Raw genomic sequence first — 21,231 nt, 5'->3', positions numbered from 1 at the left:
CCATCTGTGGATGTTTTACCATCGCTGACGGTTGCTATGGAGGCGGGGCCTGATTGCCCCGCCAGGAGGAGGAGGAGAGATGGAAGGCGTCAAAGTGAGTGCTGGGAAGTACTTAAGTAGATTTTTGAGATATGTGTCCTGAACGTAAGTATTGATCTTTCGACGACTCGCTCCGTTTGACAACTTTCACGTTCTGTGCATTTTGAATCAGAACTTCTCTGTTTTTTCCACAAGTATCCGTACTTCTACTGAAGTACTTTGACACATCTGGTCAAAGTGGACTACGCATGGCATTTTCTGTTTATTTCCTCGACAACATTGCACATGCATCAGTGAAACAAGGCCCCCCACACGTCTCTTGACAAGGGAGACAGCTGACTTCGGGTTAGAAAGCAGGTAGGTGAATCATTGACAGGCTCCACCCACCCATGTGGTTGCGCTTCATTTAGTTTCAACGTGCGCGGCTCACGTCGCCTCGTATCACACAACGTAGCGCTTCAGCTTCAGACATTTCAAACAATTAGCCAAGTCCTCCCCCGCATATTTCTGACAACTCTTCACAAATGCACTTTTTTTTCTCCCCCTGTGGCTATTCAAGAAAAAAAAAAAAACAATTCACCTACTGATGGTTTTCTCTTAGGTGACAAAGTGTTGTCTATTTTGGAAAGTAGGACGATGATTGCTGGCAAGAAAATATGTTGAAGGAGACAAGCTGTGTATGTTTGGGACAAGCAAAGTTCAGTGAGCAGAAGTTGAGGAGAGTCTTATTTTTTATTTTACGGGTCATGTAAGACGAGTTTGAAATGATATTCAACTCTTTTCGAGATCACAGTTTGTGGCATATTTACGTTTTTGACAATTAATATTCACAGCGAGATTACACAGTTGACTGAACACGTCTTCAGTTTAGCACGCTGACGTCGCCAATAAAGACGTGTTCGAGTCGTACTTTTAAAGTGGGAGCTCATTGTTTATGAACTCATCATGAAAATTGTCTCCGAGTGTCACATATTTTTCGGTTTGGGTTTGTGTGGTGAGTCCTTGCTTCCACCTCTGTTGATTTTTGCTCACCTGGTATTCACCTTATCACCTATATGGACAAGATAACTCATACCGTTTTATCTCTAAAAGCAACGTCTAAGGCGACATTTGGATGTCAGTGTGACGTATGGAGCAACGAGTGTCACATATTTTTCGGTTTGGGTTTGTGTGGCGAGTGCTTGCTTCCTCCTCTGTTGATTTTTTGCTCACCTGGTATTCAACTTTCATCCCGTTTTATCTCTAAAAGCAACGTCTAAGGTGACATTTGGATGTCAGTGTGACGTATGGAGCATATCACCACATTCCAAGTCCTTACAGAGTCAGGGGAAAGATGTGTTTACTCAAAGTGATAGGAAAACTTGAGGAAAGTGTGGGTGTGTGTGTGTGTGTGTGTGTGTGTGTGTGTGCGCGTGCGGTGGCGGAGTTCAATCTAAACACATATTGACAAGTTAAAGTACGCAACGAGGATAAAACATACTGCTACTGTACTTCCGAAGCCCATCGCTGGCAAGAAAATATGTTGAAGGAGACAAGCTGTGTACGTTTGGGACAAGCAAAGTTCAGCCTGGCCTGTGAGCGGAAGTTGAGGAGAGTCTTGCGTGCATTTTAAGGGCCGTGTAAGATGAATTTGAAATGATATTCAACTCTTTTGAGATCACACTTTGTGGCATATTTAAACTTTTGACAATTAATATTCACAGCGGGGCTCATCCCAATTGTAATGATCGTTAATCACGTATCAAGCGTCTCCGCGACAAATCGGCTCCGCCGCCGGCTCCGTTTTATTTTTTTTTCCTTTTTCTTATTTTCCTTTGACTGTTTATGATTTTAAATACCCGCATTTCTTGAGAATAACGTGCTCACGTTCAAAATGGAGGGGGGCGTATCATACACTAGCACAGGCAAAATTGAGAAAAGTTGTCACATTGTATCGATTTTTATGGGTACCTGGGGGGTTGTGAATAAGGTGTACTTTCATTCTAAAATGCTCTTTTTTTTTTACATTTAGACAAAAGATATTGTTTTGAATTTTAGTTTTCATCATTTTATCAGTTTTCATAAACAACTGCTGTTTCTCAAGCAGAGGACGGAGCGCAGGAGCAAGGGGAGGGCGGATGCCGCCCCAGACGCTCAAACTGAGCTCAAGCAGGCCACCAGGCGGAAAAATACCTGTGCCCCCAACGCCCCCATGCCCGTTCCTTCAGAGGTGCCCGTTAAGGTGCCCGGAAAACGAGGGAGGAAGCCCAAGATCAAAATCCTGCCTCCTCTTCCACCTCATCAAGGTGTGTGTGTGTGTGTGTGTGTGTGTATGGGTGTGTGCGTGCGGTGGCGGGGTTCAATCCAAACACATATTGACAAGTTAAAGTACGCAACGAGGGCAAAACATACTGCTACTGTACTTCCGAAGCCCATCAACAATCGTCTCTCAGCCTCGAAGGGCGGAACACAAGCCGACAAAATCAAACGGGAAACTCCAAACGAGTGACGGACACGGCGCTTATTGCCGTGTGCGTGGATTGGGAACGAGTTCATCTGAAATGTATCAACTCTGGTGAATTTAGAGATTTTTTAAAAATTTTTTTATTGCTACTAGATTGTCTGCTTGGCTCTTTAGGCACCGTGCCTTGGGCGCAATAAGCCATTAAAATGAAGCGTGGGGCCTTAATTGAGCTGATTCAAGGTGGTGCTCATATCAGGCATTTCGCAGCACTCGGGCTGAAGTCTCCGAGTGTCAATCAAGCACTGATTAAAAAGCTGTGATGCATGCTGCAAATATTAGCGCTTTCATTGCGTGGAGGCTGACTGGTTGTGCGCTCACTAAAAATCAACAAGCAGGACATTCTGCCGAGGTACTAAAAAGCAGAATTATGATTTTTGATCAAGTTTCCTTGGCATCCAAAGCGAGGAAGAATCTCACTTCAGATAGCACAGTTAGGTCTGGGCTTTGGGCCCGGGGATGGGGGGGAAACAAAAAGAGAATGCGCCAAATGAAGCAAAATGGCATCAAGCGATCTTCCTTCCGAGCCGCAAGAGCCGGTTGATGCCTGACGACGGATGGTCCTCCCACCCTTGTTGACGAAGGCAAACTCAGCGCACTGGGGGGGGGGCTTTTCTCAGCCACCAGAGAGCGATTAGCACATTTACATAAATTGACCACGTCCTGGGGAAAAAGTGTAACAGGAGATAATTGGACAAGAGTGAACCCACGTTTATCCATGCGGATCCGTTGCGGAGGGACCCGTATCGGTGATACCACAGAATTCCTACTTGCCACAAAGTACACATCAGCAATGCAGCGACTTGGCTCCTGCGCAAAAGTGATAAAGGCCAAATTCGGTGCTTTTCGTGAAGATGGCGAAGGGGAGGCTGCGCCGATACGGGGCGCCTCCGCAGATAAGAGCCTGCTGCTCGATCGCCGATGAGAGTAATGAATTGCTGAGGACACGGAGCGCTACGGATGTTAACGCATACGCTCCCTGGAGGCTCGGCTGAAAAGCATATGAGACGGTTCCTCGCATGAGCCAACCTGCCCGTGCACCCCGCTTTTCTTGACGTATGCCGGATGGTAATAAGCAGAGAGAGACGCTTTGGAAAAGGGCACACCCAAATAGGTGCGTCATCCTTATCTTTACAAATTTGCTGATGTTGAAAAATTTATGAAAATGTAAAGGCACACGTGCTGACTCAGTCGAATTGTCTTGAGCCTTACGCGCACCCCTTCTGCACCTCCATTATTGCTGTGTGGAAACAAAACGCGGTGGCAACGAAGACCGAAAGAGGGCAGCCGTGAACACTATCCTGCCTTCCGTCGCCTCATCGCTCACTTTGAGCATGAGTCGGCCTGGAAAGTGTCAGCAGCGCCGTATTTACTTAAAGCGGGGGCCAGGCGGCTCTTTAAACGCAATGGCACACTGAAGCCTCGCGTATGCTGAATCGCTGTCGTCCACATCAGGGTGGTGGGGGTGCGGCGCGCGGGTGTTTCACAGAATGTCAAGGTAAACGAAGTTAAGTGAAACTCACCAGGAGTTTCTTTTTTTTCATTTTCAATCGTCTTAGTTATCTGAACAGCTTGGACTATTGATACATGAATTATCGTATTTTCCGCACTATAAGGCGCTTCGGAGTATAAGGCGGACCTTCAATGAATGGCCTATTTCAAAACAGTTTTCATATAGAAGGCGCACCGCATTTCAAGGCACATTGAATAGAAGCCGCAATAGTGGCTGCGGTTGCGTTATTCAGCCACAAGATGGAGCTACACTAAAAGGAATACAATACAATACAGCTTTATTTATATAGATCTTTCACAATCGTTGCAGCTGTAACAAAGCGCTTTACAGAACATTTAAAATACTACGTCCAAGAAATCTGAATATTTATCCATATAAGGCGCACTGTTGGCTTTTGAGAAAACGGAATGCTTTTACGTGCGCCTTATAAATACGGTACATAGATAATGTAGCTTGGACGGACTTTCTTTTACGTGCGCCTTATAGTGCGGAAAATACGGTACATAGATAATGTAGCTTGACTTGTCTCGGTAAAACTCAAGACAAACTTTGCTGAAAAATAAAAGACTGTTGAACTGTTCCCTGTTGACACAACAAATGTTTTTTGTTCCCTTACTGCAGGGGTGTCAAATTCATTTTTTTGTCACGGGCCACTTCGGAGTTACGGCTTCCCTCGGAGGGCCGGTGGAAAATCTCATTGTTATTTATTTCCCATGACAATTTGACATTTCGGTACAGATTTCAACAAGAATCATGATAGTTGACACACATAATTTGCTCCCACGGATCACATAAAATGACGTGGGGGGTGGGGGGGAGGGGATCTGGCCCCAGGGCCTTGACTTTGACACATGTGCCTTACTGGACCCAATGTGAATGAAACCTACAGGGTACAAAGTGAAAGACGATTTTTACCGTGCTGTACCGTGACACCCAAAGTGATTCTAAATGTGGTTTCACCGTTATCACCGTGTGCCCCTGAGGGTTTTTAGAACTACGATTTGCCCCTGAAAAAAAGTTGGACAGCCTTTCTGCGAGGAATATCTTTTATTTAAACTGCGTTTTCACCTGCCGGGAATTGATGAAAAAAAGATTTTCTAGGACACTGATCGTGACGTGTCGGCCATGCGCTCACACTTGCATGCTGATGAAGCGCTTCCCGAAGCTCCAGCCAACAATGCTGTCCTCAGAGACGTCAATATTTCACTCCTAGATGCTGCTTGGGGGAAATATCACCGCGCCACAGGTTCGTTTGTGTCGAAGCCAAAACGCAGAGTTTGGCTCTCAGTGTCAGCAGCGCCAGTGAACGATACGAGCCCGTGTTTACATGCTCGGAAGGCAAGCAAAGACTATTTTTGCCGACAAATGAAAAGCAGATTTTGCATTAATTTGAGATGTTTATCTGGGTTTGATTTTTATTTATTTTTTTCAATACAGTGACCATCCTCAAACTTTACTTACTCCACCACCGAACCAAAAAAAAAAACAAGCTTCCAACTGACATCAGATTTTTGGCCTGTTTTAAAGCCCCCCCCCCCCCTGCACCCCCACAATGATGACACACCGTACTGAATTTTACTTGTTCAGGATAAAGGTGATACATTTCATCATCCAAAGGCCTGCAAGCCATTCAACCGAGTGAAAAAAAAAAAAAAAACGAACTCGGAATCAGAATCACATTGGCAATGATGTCATCAGAAAAAAGCACAAACGATATCAAAGGTCGTTCATCACAAGCGAACTACCACTAAACACTCACACACAAAGATGAGGAAGTTGCATCACGTGGCTGCCATTTCCCGCAAACCTCCAGATCCAAACGAGTGGTCTCTTTGAAAGTGCGAGCGGGCTTTGTTTACAATCGTCACTTCAGGACCAGACACGCCGCCTCTGTTAAGACAACGGTCATAACAGCGCGTATACACGCCGCCCTTGCCAAGCCCGAGACGCTCCTCACCGTGACCTCATTTCCTTGCTCCCGACGTGCCTTGTTGACCCAATTCCGGCAACAGACACAAAGTCAACTCATAGAGGGCGCGATGCCACCCTGAGGGAGACGATTGGGACGGGCGTCATTAGCAAAGCAGAGCATGTACGACTGTGCGGGTGCAAATATGACCTCACTGTCTGAGACGTGTCAAGGACCTTGCAGTTTGTGGATGCCGCTCTGGGACCAGCAGTGCGGCAGCAAGAACACCTTCACAATGAAAGAGGGAGTTTTATTTTACCGGAGCACTGATGAACAGTGGGGAAATTCACTTGCATTTACAATCCGCTCTTAATTCAAAGTGGACGCAGAGGTCGCTCGATAAGTCATGTGTTGCAGGTAGATATAGGCCGATTACAGGTTTATCGTGGTTTTAAAAAGTCAAGCGTTCAATAACCACCAAGACTGTCTGTTAGGCTGAAGGTACTTGTAAGCAGGGCACAATGTTATTGGCAGCTTGCAAAGTTGAGTAAAGAGACAGTGGCTTTTTTTTTCTCCTTTTTTGGTAAGCAGATAGTGGAGGGGTGAACAGTGACATATCGAAGAGGAGGGAGAAAGCAAGAGGAAAGAGGCGTGGCAAACAGGGATGCATTTTTTCCCCTGTTGATGAATGTGCATTTTTTTTTAATGGTGCCAGCAAGTACTAGTTAGCCCCAAGGTCAACATAAGTAGCCCACGGGTCTATGCTAAAACTCGCTCACCACTGTGAACTATTCAGAAAAATGTAAGCAAAAGAAGAATGTTAACATGTATTGATGTATTTAAACGTAACATGGAACACATATCTTAATGTACCCAATATTCTATATTTTGGTAAAAATGAAACAGACTGTGTTCAACAGATTTTAAAAAAGTTTCCACAAATTTTCTTTAGTGCTTAATATCCTCTTAGTGCGAAGTTTTTGAACATGGTTATCATACCATTCAGTCTTATATCGGCCCATCCCTCAGAATTTGCAGGTGCTTTGCACAAAAATCAGCCCTAGGAATGTCTCAAAGCATTTTTTTTTTCTGGTGCACATCCAGCGGACTAAAGCTTGATCATAAGTGATGTAGCACACCCCGGTCCGAGCTTCAGACATCTGTTGTTTCATTACCCGAATATGCTTCTGACGCCGCTCACCACTGCAGACATCTGTCTCCATCCCAACCAATAAATCAGTGATAACAGCAATTCCAAAGCACAGACTGCCGCATTTGTGCTGTGGTGCTTTTACTTCTTTTGGAACCAGACTTTCTGTATTGCTAGCATTTGTACAGAAATGGCTGGACTTGCATGTTGTGTCCAGGCAAATAGTTGATGGGAGAGTCAAATGTGTTGAACTAACGTCCCCAACAAGGAAAGCGCATGTTGAGAAATGCCTCTTTAATCATGTAGGGAGCGTGCTCCCGTGGACAGAAACGACGCCGGCTCGGTTACGGGGCAAAGGCTCGACTAACCGACGGGCAAGAGAGCGCGATTGTCTTTCAACAAGCTACTTTGCAAACGACGGCGCGGGACTAATCCTCTGCTGTTCGAGGCTAATTCTTTGTTTAGCCGCAACAAAGAAAGGCCTTGATAGAAGGTGAGAAAGTGCTCCTCTTGAATTTCATTACTGGGAGGGGAAAGGGAAGGGAAAAAATTGCAATTTTACAGCAGGTTTTAAGACCAAATGAAAAGAACAAATCTATTCAGCTAAACGCACGCACGTTATTTGCTTGCTTACCTAAAAGGATGTGGTGGGCTACTGTAACATCACGTACAGTTTGGATATGAACACTGTGCTTGAATACTGAAAGCTCAACAACTGTGCATCATTATTCAGTTACATTAAGTTAAGCAAAAACAAATCCATCCATTTAAATGTTCATGATCTAATTAAATGAAAAAAAATGATCCTCAAGATTACATGAAAAGGTTTCAAATTTAAAAGCGAAATACAACAGCAGTGACTATTGTCTACCACTAGAGGGAGCCTGCATTCCATTAATGCAGGGGCAACTCCGGGCCTCGAGGGCCGCTATCATGCATGTTTTAGATGTTTCCCTCCTCCAACAAAACTGATTAAAAAGATCAACTTGTCACCAAGCTCTGCAGGAACCTGGTAATAATCCTGGGGTGGGGTGGGTTTTCTCCGGGTACTCTGGTTTCCTCCCACATTCCAAAAAGATGCATGGTAGGTTAATGGAACACTCTGAATTGTCCCAAGGGTGTGAGTACGGATGGTTGTTTGTCTCTGTGTGCCCTGTGATTGGCCGGCAACCAGTTGAGGGTGTCCCCCGCCTACCGCCCGAAGACGGCTGGGATCGGCTCCAGCACACCCGCGACCCCTGTGATGATAAGCGGATTATAAAAAGGATGGATGTGCATGCCTGCACCCAATTTCTATATCATTTTCACGAGGGTTGCAGGTGGACTACTAAACATGAAAAATAATCACAATAAAATGCCAAAGGAGATGATTTATGGTGAATAGCAAAGAAATCCCAGACAACATGCAAAGTGTAGTGATCATCATCATCATCATCATCACCGTGATTTTAGTCTCCTCGACAAGATTAATGCACGAGGAGCGGGATCATCATTTTCCCATCATTCCTCACCGACTGCTTCCACAACACATGAATCACATCAGTGACAAAAGCGCAACACCCCCAACCTATCTCGCTCCTTCCCTCACACCACTTTCCTCTCTGAGGAAGCCGCTCATCAATTATTGCCTCATTTCTAGCTCACTTCTGCACAGAGCTGCACTCTTGACCACCTCTCAAAAGGTCGGGGCCACAAAATGCATTTCCCACCGAGGAAATGCAACCTTCGAAATCTCACCAAGAACAAACACGGCAGGACCTGTGCCTCTGTGTCAATTTGCGTGTTAACAGCGCAAAAATGTAAGAAACAAGAAAATAAATATTAATAGCCAACATTTGAATCACTGTTTAGGGCTATTGTGTCCATGACAGATGTGAAAAGGAGGAAAATTCACTTTTCCCCCCTCTACTTTGCTGCCCTCTGCGGGCTGAAAGCAGGAAGTGCAGCCAGAATCTTCACGTTCAATACAAATTGATTTTTTTTTTCACCTAATAACTCGCACTCTGCCGAATATTTTGTGTTGCACAATGTTGCAAAAAGAATTAAAAGATATCACCGGTCAACAATTCTCATGTGTAGCAACACATGCACGCATGCAGCAAGAAAGCAACTCAACCGATGTCATCAAGTGATTGGGGAGTCAGGAATTATGTAATCATTCACTCCCTCCATACTTCCTAATCACTACAAAGCGATTTTTAGTCGACATTTTCAGAACTGTCTACCTCCAAAGGTTGAAGTGGCCAATCCAATGTCACTGAGCATTTTCACAGAGTGGCAAATGTTGTCAAATTCCTACATCTCGAAACGTTGCGCCCATGGGCGCTTGAAAAATCACTACAACATGAGTTCTATTTTTAACATGCAGACAAGAACACATTTGCATATTGCCTCCTTTTTAATGCGTGACAAGAACAGCTGTTGTTGTTGTTGTTGTCGTCGTTAGCCTGCAGGTATTCACAGCATCCCAGAAAGCACAACCCAAGTGCGATAGAGCCAAAACCATGAAAAGACAGAAAGCTGGTACACTATTAAGTTGTAAAGGAGAAGCCGAGAGGTCATTTGATGGTAAATCAGTGAGAATGCACTCTCAATTCATAAATTAAAAAAAATGTAGAGCATGACAGCACTAATATCATATTCTGTGTGTGTAATACACATACCGCCTACCGCCTACATATATATATATATATATATACACACACGCGCACACACACACACACACACACACACACACACCATACATACACATACACTTGATTTTTCATGTGGACGAGGCCCACTAAGCGAGAGGTGTGATCGATACTATAGCAATGGAACTTGACATTCTCCACCACCACTGAATCACCTTCCCCGCGCCGCCTCCTCCCTGCTCACCCCCACTCGGGCCAAGCCACAAAAGTGAAAGGTTTGATTGATAGACACTCAGGTGCTTAAAACGTGTGGCTTTTGTTATCTGAAAAGAATAAAAAAAATATACCCCCCCCAAAAAAAAAAAAAGACACACTCTTCCATTGCAATATCGGCATTCACTTTTTGCAGATTGAGTGCATTTGTTTATATCAAATTTAGGGTATATATATCACCAAAAAATTGGCCATATATCAGGATTGTACAGTGATTATTTTCCCACACACATTTCTTTCGCAAGCCAGCACAAAAGAGTGCCGTTAAAGAAAGGTCGATCAAGTGCAACGTGCCGACTGCAAAGTACAACTGGCTCAAGTTACATCACTGCACAACCACCATGAAATAAATAAATAATCAGTAAGGAATCGAATGCAGCCTTCCACTGCTATTTCAAATGAATTGTAGCCCAGGTTACCACAGAGGATGGAGACGGCCCTCGGTGCTCTTTTTAACACTTTACAGATCAAACAGGACCAAAATATCGTCAACACAAGCCACTTCCTATCCAACCTGCCGACAACCTCAACTGACACCGTCACAGCACACAGAGGCTGAAGCTAAAGCCAGTTAACTTTACTGTATGTGCTCATTTGTTCACTCCCATGTCACTCAACAGGCCAAAGCCACACAGACATTCAACGTCACAGATGCTACAGTGCCGAAACGTAAGGATGCCAAGGGAGTACAAATAATACCGCCACCTCATATTCCACATTAGGTCACCCCATTTCCACATACGCGAGCTACCTTGTGGTTTCGGGGAGGCCCAGGTGAGGATGCGGCGTACCAGGCAGCAGTTGAGCACGACTTTCTTGGAGAAGCCTTTGCGGAAGGCCGGCGCAGCCTCGTGGCGTTCTGCGGACGGCGTGCGCATGGCGCAGAGCTCAACAGTGTGAGAAGTAATAGCCGACGTACAGTCCCATTCGAGCAACCCTGCCGAGACGTCAGGAAAACAAAAACATAAGCATACCGCTGCCGTTTACGTGGCAAACCGATGAATCACGCAGCGTACCTGGCAGGCGCGCAAAGTGATCCACACTGGCACTTTCCCTTTTCTGAGCCAAGAAGCAGAGTATAGAAGGGGATGTTGGGGGAGGATGAGGAAGGTGAGAGCGAGGGCAGAGAGCAAGAGAGAGAGCGAGAGAGAGAGAGAGACTGCTCCAAACGAAAGCAGCCTTGAGTAAAACACCACTAGGGGGCTATTAACACCCCCATACAAGTTGCCGTCTATTACCGTACAAAGAAGAAGCACTTGCTTTTAGCGTAATGAGGACCACGCACACACTGGCAGTTGTTGACCATGAACGCATCATCGCCTTCTTATTTAATTAGAGTGCAGTGAGAGATGGCAAGCTGATAGGAAGACGGCATAATTGCTCCCGGCGAGATGAACAGGGGATTTGGGCGAATTTGGGATGAAAACAAAAGGGGCCGAGGCTCGGAGGGGCGCTCGTCTAGCTATGTTGTCACTGGAAGTGAGGGGTTTTTTTTGCTTCTCACAAATCAGCGTTGGCAGGTCACTTGCAAGGATGCCATGAGGGTAGAGGAGCTCATGTACACGCACACGCACACTGACCTTGTCCTCCAACTCACTGGCCAAAATTAGCCAAGGCACCAGGGAAGTGGCCCTGTGGAGTAAAGCCGCCGCAATGCAGCAGCGAAGAACAACAAGCCGGATGCTGTGAGTGCACAGTATCGTCACTAATTAAAAAAAATAAAATAAAATAATAATAATGTATGTATGTATGCGTTAGTTTCGGACATTTCAAGTTATTTGTGTACACTGTACAGGATATTTTACGACGGTGGTTCTCAAACCTATTGACACCAAGTACCACCGAAAAAAACATACCGTTACATCTGAACTGGACTTAGGCAGTGAGTATATTGCCTGCCACTAGAGGGAGCCACACTTTGAGAATCACTGATCTATACGCCATTTTATTTGCTGTTCCCAGACTAGAAGTAATACACCTGATGACAGTTGGGCATTTTGCACCGGTTTATTTGTGTGTACTTAGGAGGCCAAGATATTTGCTTTCTAAACTGAATTAAGTCCTGCTGTTGCCATGGCAGCATCCCCCCCCCCACCTCGCCCCAGCTTCAACGATCTTATGGCATCTTTCCCTTCATTGTGTGCATAAACAACTTTCCTCCCCAACCGACCGACCAACCAGCTTCTCCTGGCCCAAGTCCCAAGGCAGATGGTCCAAGCAGGTCCCCCGCCATGTCTCGCCCACCCACCGAAGGGAACAAACAAACAAAAAGCTGCCCAAAAGACAAAAAAGCTCACACGTCCGTCAAGTCAGCTTGGTCCTGCCTGAGTACAACACAATAAGAAAGAAAATTCCATCAGTTCACTTGATGGAAAACAAAAAAAAAGAAGACAACAAATTCTCAAAGGCAAAAATTTGAATCACGTCCAATTCGCTGACAAAAATGCCAAACAGCAAAAATCATGTAGCTTGAAAGTTGTTCTTTATCTCAAATTTGTTGAGAGAGAGAGAAGGGAAACGTCACAGGGAACTAGGCTGTTACTTAAAAAAAAATCACAGAATTTAATTCTGTAATGGGTTATTTTTGTTGTCATCATTTCGTATTTGTCGGGCTATCATTAGTTGTTATCATTACAGTATATAATCGTGGAAGTAGAAAACAAATAGAAATGAGCAGAACATGGAGAGGGGCTTGCATGCTGTTGTTCACAAGTCAGGACTTCTGGCTTCTGTAATTCACTGACAAACCATGTTTTGGTTTCCATGTTCAAAATAAACGTTTTTCATTTTTATTTATCGAAATTTTTAACAAAATCTTGTGACCAGCACTTCACAGCCGAATAGCTTATTTGTGCACAATGGACGTGTGTTCCAACTTAAAAAAAAAAAAAAGGCACGAGCTCTTCAACATCATAATACGACAACTTCTATGTAAGAGTTTAAAAAAGAAGGCAAAAGTTGCAGCAGCTGACAGACATCCAAACACACCAACAAAAAAGCGCAATTCAAAACAATTTCTTTTGGCAATATAATACGCATTTACTCATTTTTCTAAAAGGGAGAGTGCAAAACACACGTTCCATCGCCACGCGATACTTTGCAAGTATTTTCTACATGCCGAATTCTTTGGAGGTCGACAGGAAACGTGAATTCAAGTGGAATTTTGCTACTCGCCAGTGGAAACATTGACAAACTCGATGGGCAAGATAAAGTTGCTCTTTTTCTCTACCGGACCAGGACAGACGCAAGAAATTCATGAGACCATGCAACTCTCGGGCACGCGCACGCAGAATTGGACAAGTCGGGGTAGTCCTACCAACTGACGAGACGGCAGCATCCACGCGGGCGGAAATGGTCGACACTCTTCGTGTTGTGTCCATGTTGGGGAGAGATAAACAAACACTCCACAGCGAATTAAACGCAGAGCCAGGAAGCAGCAACCAGTTGCTTCTGGTCGAGTCGCCTGACGGCTCTGCGCGCGTGCACCTTGGCGGGCGCGAGCACGACGCGTCCGCTCAAGACGTCAATCACGACTAATTAAAGACAGCTACTGGGACAATATGGAATTATCTCCTTTTTCGAAATCAAAACATTTATTTTAATGGCCGCGGTCATTATTGTAGCATCGCGTTTGTTGTTGTCGATCGAAAGATAGCATAGTAAGACGTGTTCTTTCATATCGAATTGAACACAACTTCCACTGAGGCCAAATATAGAGCCCTAAAAATAAAACACTGTTCCAGGTTGTTTTGAAGAGAGCACATTTTTAACAACAAAGCTGACTTGTCTCCTAAAAATACCATCAACCGTTGCTTGTACTGTCTGATTTTAATCATTTTCACAAAAGCGATCATTTCAGTCTTTAAGCAGGACCACGATGGCGTCTTTAGTTTAGTTTTTTTTTAGTTTGTGCCCAACGTGCTCCTCTGATTTCAAGCTATCAAATAAGTGCTCTCTGCATAATTTAAAACACTGATTAGAATTTGTCATAACCAAGCTGGCAAGGCAATGAATCTCGGTGAAATATGTGCTTCATTAATAGTAACATTTCGAAGTGCAAATTTATGGCGAGTCATTGTGACATTATGCACAGTTTGAACATTAACACCACTCGCTTGAAACTATGGAAGCTCTTGTGCAAGTGTGCAGATTTTGGGTGGGAGGCGGGACAGTGACTTTTATTTTCAGAAAAAAATCTCACTTAATTGCTGTTTTGTGCTCCAACCAAACCCAAGTCTTCCTTTTCAAGGAATTAACTGCCCTCGTGAGCATGTTTGAAAAGTCTGATCAGAAAGGAGATCGGATTGTTATTCTCAACCACCTGTGTTTGACTGAGCCATTTATTTCACCACCACAGTGGGCGTTGATTACTATCCCTACACTATCCTACATGAATAACAGATGAACACTGGACTAAAAAAAAACCCCCATAAATACCGAGACGGATGGAAGTGTCACAACACGGGAGTTTTATATTTGGTACCTTTTATTACTGCTGCTGATGTTGCTGTTATGAACACAAAAGGCGACATCGCGTCTCTTATAAAAATAGAACATTTACAAAAAGCAAATGAGCGGTACCAACACGGCCACTTCTTTCAAACATACCATAAATTGTGAACAATACAAAAAAATCGACAAGAAAATAGCCTTTCACAGTAAAAAGTGTCTTCAGGTCAGAACGTGTCGCTACACGGTAGTTTCATGTTTCCACAAGCCAGTTTTGATACAGGGGGCGCTCTCGCCCGCACTTATTAGTGGAACCACTTGCCCATTTTCTTTGTGCGCGCCTCCATTTGGCGTGATAAGGTTGAGGCCGTACGATTTGGTTTCCATTTCGCCGCTGCCGAACGGCTCGGCGGCGCAGTCTCTGGAACCAGCGGGCGCCGCCGCGGCCTCGGCCTCCTCGCCTACCCTGCGAGAGCGTCGCGGTAAGCTGGCGCTGTCGCTGCTGTCGTGCTGCAGCTGGCTCCGGTGGCGTTCCCTGTAAGCCATGTAGGCGGCGCGGCGGCTGTTGCGCGCCGCCATGTCATAGTAGTGGTGCCGCCTGCTGGGGGCGCTCTGGACGCTGCCGTCCACGCTCGTGGGCACGTCGTAGGCGTACTCCCGCAGCACCGTCAGGCGGCTGGCCCGGTGAGTGCGAGATCGGTTCTTGTGGGGCCTGTTGCCGGCCGGATTGTTGTCCAGGGGACGAAACTGCACGTCCACCGGCGCCACGTGCATTTTGATTTCATTGTCCACCGAATGCTCCGTCAGGCTGTTGTCCAAAACGGTCATCGCCGGGACGGCGGCGCTGGCGGCGGGGGGCTTGCACTGGGCGGCCTCTGCGTGCAGATTGGTCAGCTTGCTGCCATGCGCAGAGTTGCGTACGCTGGGTGCGCTCTTGTTCGTGTGGGAGGAGTCGGCGCTGCTGCTGCGGGCGCCCTTATTGGACTCTGCGTCCGTCTTGGCCGAGCCGGCCGCGGATGTCGCGGCGACGCCGGCTTGCGGCAGCAGAGCGTCCTCCTGTGCGGAGTAGTTGCGTCTGGTGGAGCAACAGGCCTGCGACCAGAAGCGCCTCATGTCCTGCCTGTTGACGCAGTGGTGCGTCACCATGAACGCGGCGAGGGCCAGCGCCACCACGCCGAACAGGCAGGTGAACGCCAAATCGAAAGGGTGGTCCTGCGACACGGCCGTGGCGCCAAACACCCACAGGCTGCCGTACAACCCCAGCGCCACCGCCGCCGCCGTAAGCTGTGCGCCGAAGGTGTGCTCGTTCTCCAGCACCGCCATGGGCGCGGCTCGTGGAACTTCCCCAGGAGTGAGGGGGCGGCGAGGCCCGTCTGCCGCGGCCTCGCTGGCCAGGTGCTGCCGCTCGTCGGCCAGCTCTTTGAACTCGTAGCGGCGCTCGGGGTGGCGGCGCAGCTGGAGCAGGATGCTGAGGAAGTACATGCAGTCTACGAAGACGATGAAACCCGCCGGGCCGTAGAAAGCGCCGATGCTCGGCTCCCACGCCATCCAGCAGCTGGAAAAACAAAAAGTTCCTCCGTTACCTCATTGGCACAGGACGGACTTCAATCATTTTATTTGCGTTCATTCTTCTTTTATGTTGGAATTTGATCTGGAGTGTCATTTTTGTACTCTTTTCACATGCTTTAACGCAGGGGTGTCAAACTCATTTCGTAATGTGGGCCACACACGGCCTCGGTAGATGTCAAGTGGGCCGGACCATTAAAATTATTCCATACTCTGCTATAAATAACCAAAATAACATGTCGCCGCGGCCTCGCTGGCCAGGTGCTGCCGCTCGTCGGCCAGCTCTTTGAACTCGTAGCGGCGCTCGGGGTGGCGGCGCAGCTGGAGCAGGATGCTGAGGAAGTACATGCAGTCTACGAAGACGATGAAACCCGCCGGGCCGTAGAAAGCGCCGATGCTCGGCTCCCACGCCATCCAGCAGCTGGAAAAACAAAAAGTTCCTCCGTTACCTCATTGGCACAGGACGGACTTCAATCATTTTATTTGCGTTCATTCTTCTTTTATGTTGGAATTTGATCTGGAGTGTCATTTTTGTACTCTTTTCACATGCTTTAACGCAGGGGTGTCAAACTCATTTCGTAATGTGGGCCACACACGGCCTCGGTAGATGTCAAGTGGGCCGGACCATTAAAATTATTCCATACTCTGCTATAAATAACCAAAATAACATGTCTTTGACGAACAAAGATACACTATTTGTTGTAAGTTAAAATTATATCGACCAATTCACACATCTCTGACAGTAGACTAAGGCGCCAAAGCACCATTTCACACGTTCTACTTACTATGGAGCATTGATTTGGCTGCCGTAATTCTTGATGTTCGCCGCCGCCGTAATGCCACAAACAATAGTGGGTATTCCTCCGCCGATTAAGTAGAACCTTTGGGAAACACCAAGAGAGAGTTTCAGCTTCCGAGCAGAAATCAAGAAGACGTGGCTTGCCGCACGTACCTCAGCATCGGGCGAGGCGGTGGGGGCGGCTCATCCGGCTCCTCGTAGCGCTTGGCTTTGCGTGTCACCTGCTTGTAAATATTGCGTGCCGTCACGCCGACCCAGAGGGCGGTCGCCAATGTGGAGTAGTGCAGTAAAATGCCCACCTGGAGGTGGGGGCGGAGGGTCAAAAACCCAGCTGTTACCAAAACGAACTAGAGTGGAAATGCAAAGTGGGGTCTTACCGCTTGGCAGACGCTGGCGTAGCGCGTCTGATTGATGCCGCCCACAAACACGGCGCACGTGAGCGAGATGTGGAAGCAGAGGTTGACCAGCATGTGCCAAGACTTGCGACTGACGCGCACCGACCTGAGCGACACCGGGGTGTTAGCGGAACGGCGGATGTTTTTTGTGGGGGAAAGGGGGGGGGGGGTCGGGCGAGCGAAGCGCTCACTTGTGGTGGGAGATGTAACTGACGATGATGGTCAGCAGGCAGAAGAGGAGCACGATGCTGGTGGCGTAGATGACGGGATGCAGCGGCTCAATGGTGGGGGTGAAATAGTCCATGGTGCTGAGGTCCTGCAGTGGACAAGACTGCCAGCTTATTTTGGTCGTGAGCAAAACTTGGACTTCCAGCCACCATCGACTTCACTTGCATTTTGAGGTGTTTTTTTTTTTGTGCAAGTATTTTGCCTTTAATGATCAATTTTTTTGGTCTGATAATGGGTCAGAAGAAAGTGAATGCTGAGAAGAATTGGATGATGACTTTACAGGAAATTAAAAAAAAAAAGGTGACTTAAACACTGTATTGTAAACGTCTAAGCTATTTTTACACTTTTGACCGGTTCATAATTTTTCTAAATAAAATTTTAAGACTGACCAATGGTATTAATTTATGAAAAAATATGAAGCAACCAAATTTTGTCGTCGGACGTTTCCGCCCGCCGAAATATTATAACTCTGTATTAATCTATAGACGGGGTATTTGGCAGGTCTGCCTCACAGTTCTAAGGGTCAGGGTTTGAATCTCACGTTGTTTAACTGACTCAAAAGTTCGACAAAGTTCAGAGAGGAGTACAAGCGCGCCGCCTACCATGAGCAGTCCGTAGTTGCCGAGCGAGTTGCAGGATATGGTGGTGAAGTTGTCGTGGTGACCCAGGATGCGGCAGCCGTCGCTCTGCCAGCCGCCCTGACCGCCCACCAGGCTGAAGTTCCAGCAGGCGGACACGGCGTCGGAGCCGCGGGCGAAGCGCCGCAGGGTGATGTTGACGGGCGTCCGCAGCATATGCGCGGAAATGCCATCTGGATCCGAGAGGAGACCAAACGAACTTTAAGTGAGTCACCCCGGGACCTGTATTTTTCTATTGTCACTGAATCGCCACACACTTGTAGCGAAGTTAACAATAAAGAAAAATGGATCAGTCCAAAATCAACTCCACCCCCAACACAATCCCCACTTGCCTATCTTTGCCATGATGACCGGAGTGGCCACATTCCTCCGCTTCCCGCCGTCGGCCAGCTGGCTGGAGTTGCCGGTAGACGGGAAAAACTTGCCGTTGCGGAAGCCCAGCAGGTGGAGCTTATAAACGGTGTCCTCCGAATGTCCGGGCAGCAGTGCCGCCTGGCTGAAGAGCGACTGAGGAAGCTGCAGAGATGCCTCCACCGTGGTGCTCTAAGGAACCAAGGAAACATCATGAGAAAATAGATCCAAAATATTCATATAGAGCTCCGGAGGTTGACGTCAAGCATTCCAAGGTGCACTGCGCCAAATGTCACCAAATGTTGTGTGCCAGGGCAGGAGAGGACAAAAGAATGGACAAGCATTCGACAGGCTTCCAAAAGAAGAACCAAGGCATAGTAAAAGGATAGCAGCCATTAAAAAGGACCAAGAAGTGGGATACTCCTCAAAATGTCGGTTATCGCCGGTGTGGCGCCGACTTCGTAACCGGCGAGTCAATTCCTGAATCCGTTGATCATGCAGATTGACTTGATTTTATAGTTATTTACGATTAAATGACAGTGAAAACTGGTGATCCCGTGGAGGTTAGGAACGTGTGCGCCAGCGCCGCCCGCTTCACTGTCCGGATTTTTTATGATCATATTAAAATTTTTTTATAAAATGCGTAATTCTAATTGGCCGGCCCACATCTGGCTCTGAGGGTACCTAGTAGTGGCATTCTACTTGTCTCAAAGATTAAGCCTATTATAAAAGTACACACGTTCAATCTGCCATCGCGGCAGTTATTAAAAAGCACTCTTGGCGCTTTATAGGAAATTAATATCCAACTTTTATAGCTTGTCAATGTATCCAATGCCCTTTTCATCAAAGTGAGATCCGAATTCCGTTGGATGGAATTCGTGATTGATTGACACTCTCCATCGCTCATGTGCCACTGCGACGATACTGCCAGCGTGGACTGCATAACGAAACGCACGCAGTAATCAGTCACATGACGTCGGGAGCTCTACACGGTGAATCGCCGTTTCTTCCAGACCAACCAACCATTTACCCACCCCAACATAAAATGGAGAGAAAATAAAAAGGTAAGAAAAGAGGGTACAGTCATGATAAGTACAGTGTGCTTGGATGACCGCTAGGTGGCAGTAATGCCCACAGTATGGAGTTCATTGGCAGTCATGTTGACGGGTAATAAAAAATTAAATGTTCTCTGTAACTTTGTCGTCATAAAAAAAATCTATTACTATGATTATTATTAGCAGTAGTAGTAGTAGTAGTAGTAGTAGTAGTAGTAGTACTTGTCTTCCTGACTGACCTTTAGCAGAACGCTGGAGAAGGAGCCGGTGGTGTTGCATTTAAAGGTGAGCTGGCGGTCCTGCCCATGGGTCCGTTCCGGGCTGGGCCTCTGGAACAACATGCAGGTCATGCCGTTCCACTCGTTGGCCTTGACCGAGTGGGCCTCCAGCGCAATATTGGGGGAGGTCTGCCAAGAAAAAAACAACCGTTAGGCTCTGATGATTTTGAATGTTATTTGATATCACGCAATTTTAAAATGATTAGAGAAATGAACACGATTTAAAAAAAAAAACAAAAAACACGAAATAAAGAGGGGCAAGATGACCAATTTGGTATATTTTCCAACATATTACAGATATTTTTTGTTGGTGCACTGACCAGGGAGAAGGCCTGCGCCGAGGCCAAGCGGTGGGCGGCGATCTTCTGGAGGCAGGCGATGATGCGGGAACAGGCGGTGGCCTCGCGCTGCGCCATCCACAGCACCCGCTCGTCGGCCAGCATCAGATTGCTGGCCATGCTCACCATCACCTCACCCAGCTGGAAAACAAGAAGACATCGGGCGGGAAGGGACACTGGCATCAAACGGTTGAATCCATCCTCCGTTTCTTGGCCTTTTTAAAAGCTACCAGCTGTGTGTTTGACTTTACACGATGAAACCCAGGAGACAAACGTGAGCGCTTGCCACTCACGTCTTTGAACTTGTCCACAAACTTGGCGAACTTTTCGATCATCTCCGCCACAAAGATGATGTCCATCTTGTCCGAGAAGTTGGCGGCGTCGATGGTGTAGACCAGGAGGCGGCGAGCCCTGGGCACCACGTTGCTTTCGTTCAGCGGCATCTGATAAAAGAGGCAAAGGGCGAAGGTCATGATGGGTTGCAAAATGAGAAGAACTCCCAACACTCACCTGGTTGATGACATAGAGGAATCGTGTGACGTCTTTTTGGAACTGGCAGCGGGAGTAATCATCCTCCGCCCACAGCCCGTTGCGATTACAGTCCCGCCAAGCGCGCTGCTCATCGCCGGAGCCGCCGGAGTAGCTTCCCGCGCTCGATGTTAATCTGTTGCAGGGGAGGAAGGCTCGAATTCCAGCCAGGGTGCGCGGCCACCTGGAACGTTGTCGGAACGGCTCTTATTTACTGCAATTTATTTTCCGCAAATTTGTAGTCGGGAGTCACTGATGAAAGCAAATCTTCTGAGGAGTGACTAGCATGCCGGTGACTCGGTACAATTTATGTGAACCAACCGAAAGTCTCCCTTGTTGTTGGAGACGCGTTCGGGGGCGCAGTATTTCGCGGAACTCTCCAACACAACAATATGAACCGTCCGGGTGGTGTTTCCTCGGCTCGTCCTGACCCGGCACTCCCAGTTCCCGGTAAAGCCCGGTTGGATGTTCGAGATGGTCAACGCGCTGCCAGAAGACATATCTCAAATTATATTCGAAGAGTAGCGGCGCCAAGGCTTTTTTTTTTTTTTTTTTTTTTTGTTTTTCTCATCCCCTGGCAATTAGAAGG

The 21,231-nt window shown here is 46.9% G+C and overlaps 2 protein-coding genes across 5 annotated transcripts in view; both read right to left on the bottom strand.

Annotated features, from left to right (window-relative positions):
• kcnip4a (potassium voltage-gated channel interacting protein 4a) overlaps positions 1-13,525 on the bottom strand; it is a 73,023-nt gene extending 59,498 nt beyond the window's left edge. Inside the window, exons 1-2 of one of the 3 annotated variants that reach the window (XM_019856196.1) lie at positions 11,034-11,123; positions 10,769-10,954 (exon numbers count right to left, since the gene is read on the bottom strand). In XM_019856196.1, the coding sequence (XP_019711755.1) occupies positions 10,769-10,895 (127 nt within the window). In that variant the 5' untranslated portion in view covers positions 10,896-10,954; positions 11,034-11,123. Of the gene's footprint in view, positions 1-10,768; positions 10,955-11,033; positions 11,124-13,333 lie in introns of those variants that run through there. The other 2 variants (XM_019856199.1, XM_019856197.1) reach the window with 2 other exon arrangements.
• A 960-nt stretch (positions 13,526-14,485) lies between these two features.
• Positions 14,486-21,231, bottom strand: part of adgra3 (adhesion G protein-coupled receptor A3) — a 16,395-nt gene continuing 9,649 nt past the window's right edge. Inside the window, exons 9-21 of one of the 2 annotated variants that reach the window (XM_019856151.1) lie at positions 20,964-21,128; positions 20,625-20,826; positions 20,408-20,557; positions 20,097-20,255; positions 19,738-19,905; positions 18,425-18,635; positions 18,057-18,265; positions 17,418-17,542; positions 17,209-17,332; positions 16,985-17,130; positions 16,818-16,913; positions 16,282-16,453; positions 14,486-15,849 (exon numbers count right to left, since the gene is read on the bottom strand). In XM_019856151.1, the coding sequence (XP_019711710.1) occupies positions 14,707-15,849; positions 16,282-16,453; positions 16,818-16,913; positions 16,985-17,130; positions 17,209-17,332; positions 17,418-17,542; positions 18,057-18,265; positions 18,425-18,635; positions 19,738-19,905; positions 20,097-20,255; positions 20,408-20,557; positions 20,625-20,826; positions 20,964-21,128 (3,070 nt within the window). In that variant the 3' untranslated portion in view covers positions 14,486-14,706. Of the gene's footprint in view, positions 16,022-16,281; positions 16,454-16,817; positions 16,914-16,984; positions 17,131-17,208; positions 17,333-17,417; positions 17,543-18,056; positions 18,266-18,424; positions 18,636-19,737; positions 19,906-20,096; positions 20,256-20,407; positions 20,558-20,624; positions 20,827-20,963; positions 21,129-21,231 lie in introns of both variants that reach the window. The other variant, XM_019856152.1, reaches the window with a different exon arrangement.

The sequence above is a fragment of the Hippocampus comes genome, unplaced genomic scaffold (genome assembly GCF_001891065.2).
Source record: "Hippocampus comes isolate QL1 unplaced genomic scaffold, H_comes_QL1_v1.1 scaffold246, whole genome shotgun sequence".
Lineage (NCBI taxonomy): Eukaryota > Metazoa > Chordata > Actinopteri > Syngnathiformes > Syngnathidae > Hippocampus > Hippocampus comes.
This window is presented reverse-complemented; position numbering and strand designations above follow the sequence as displayed.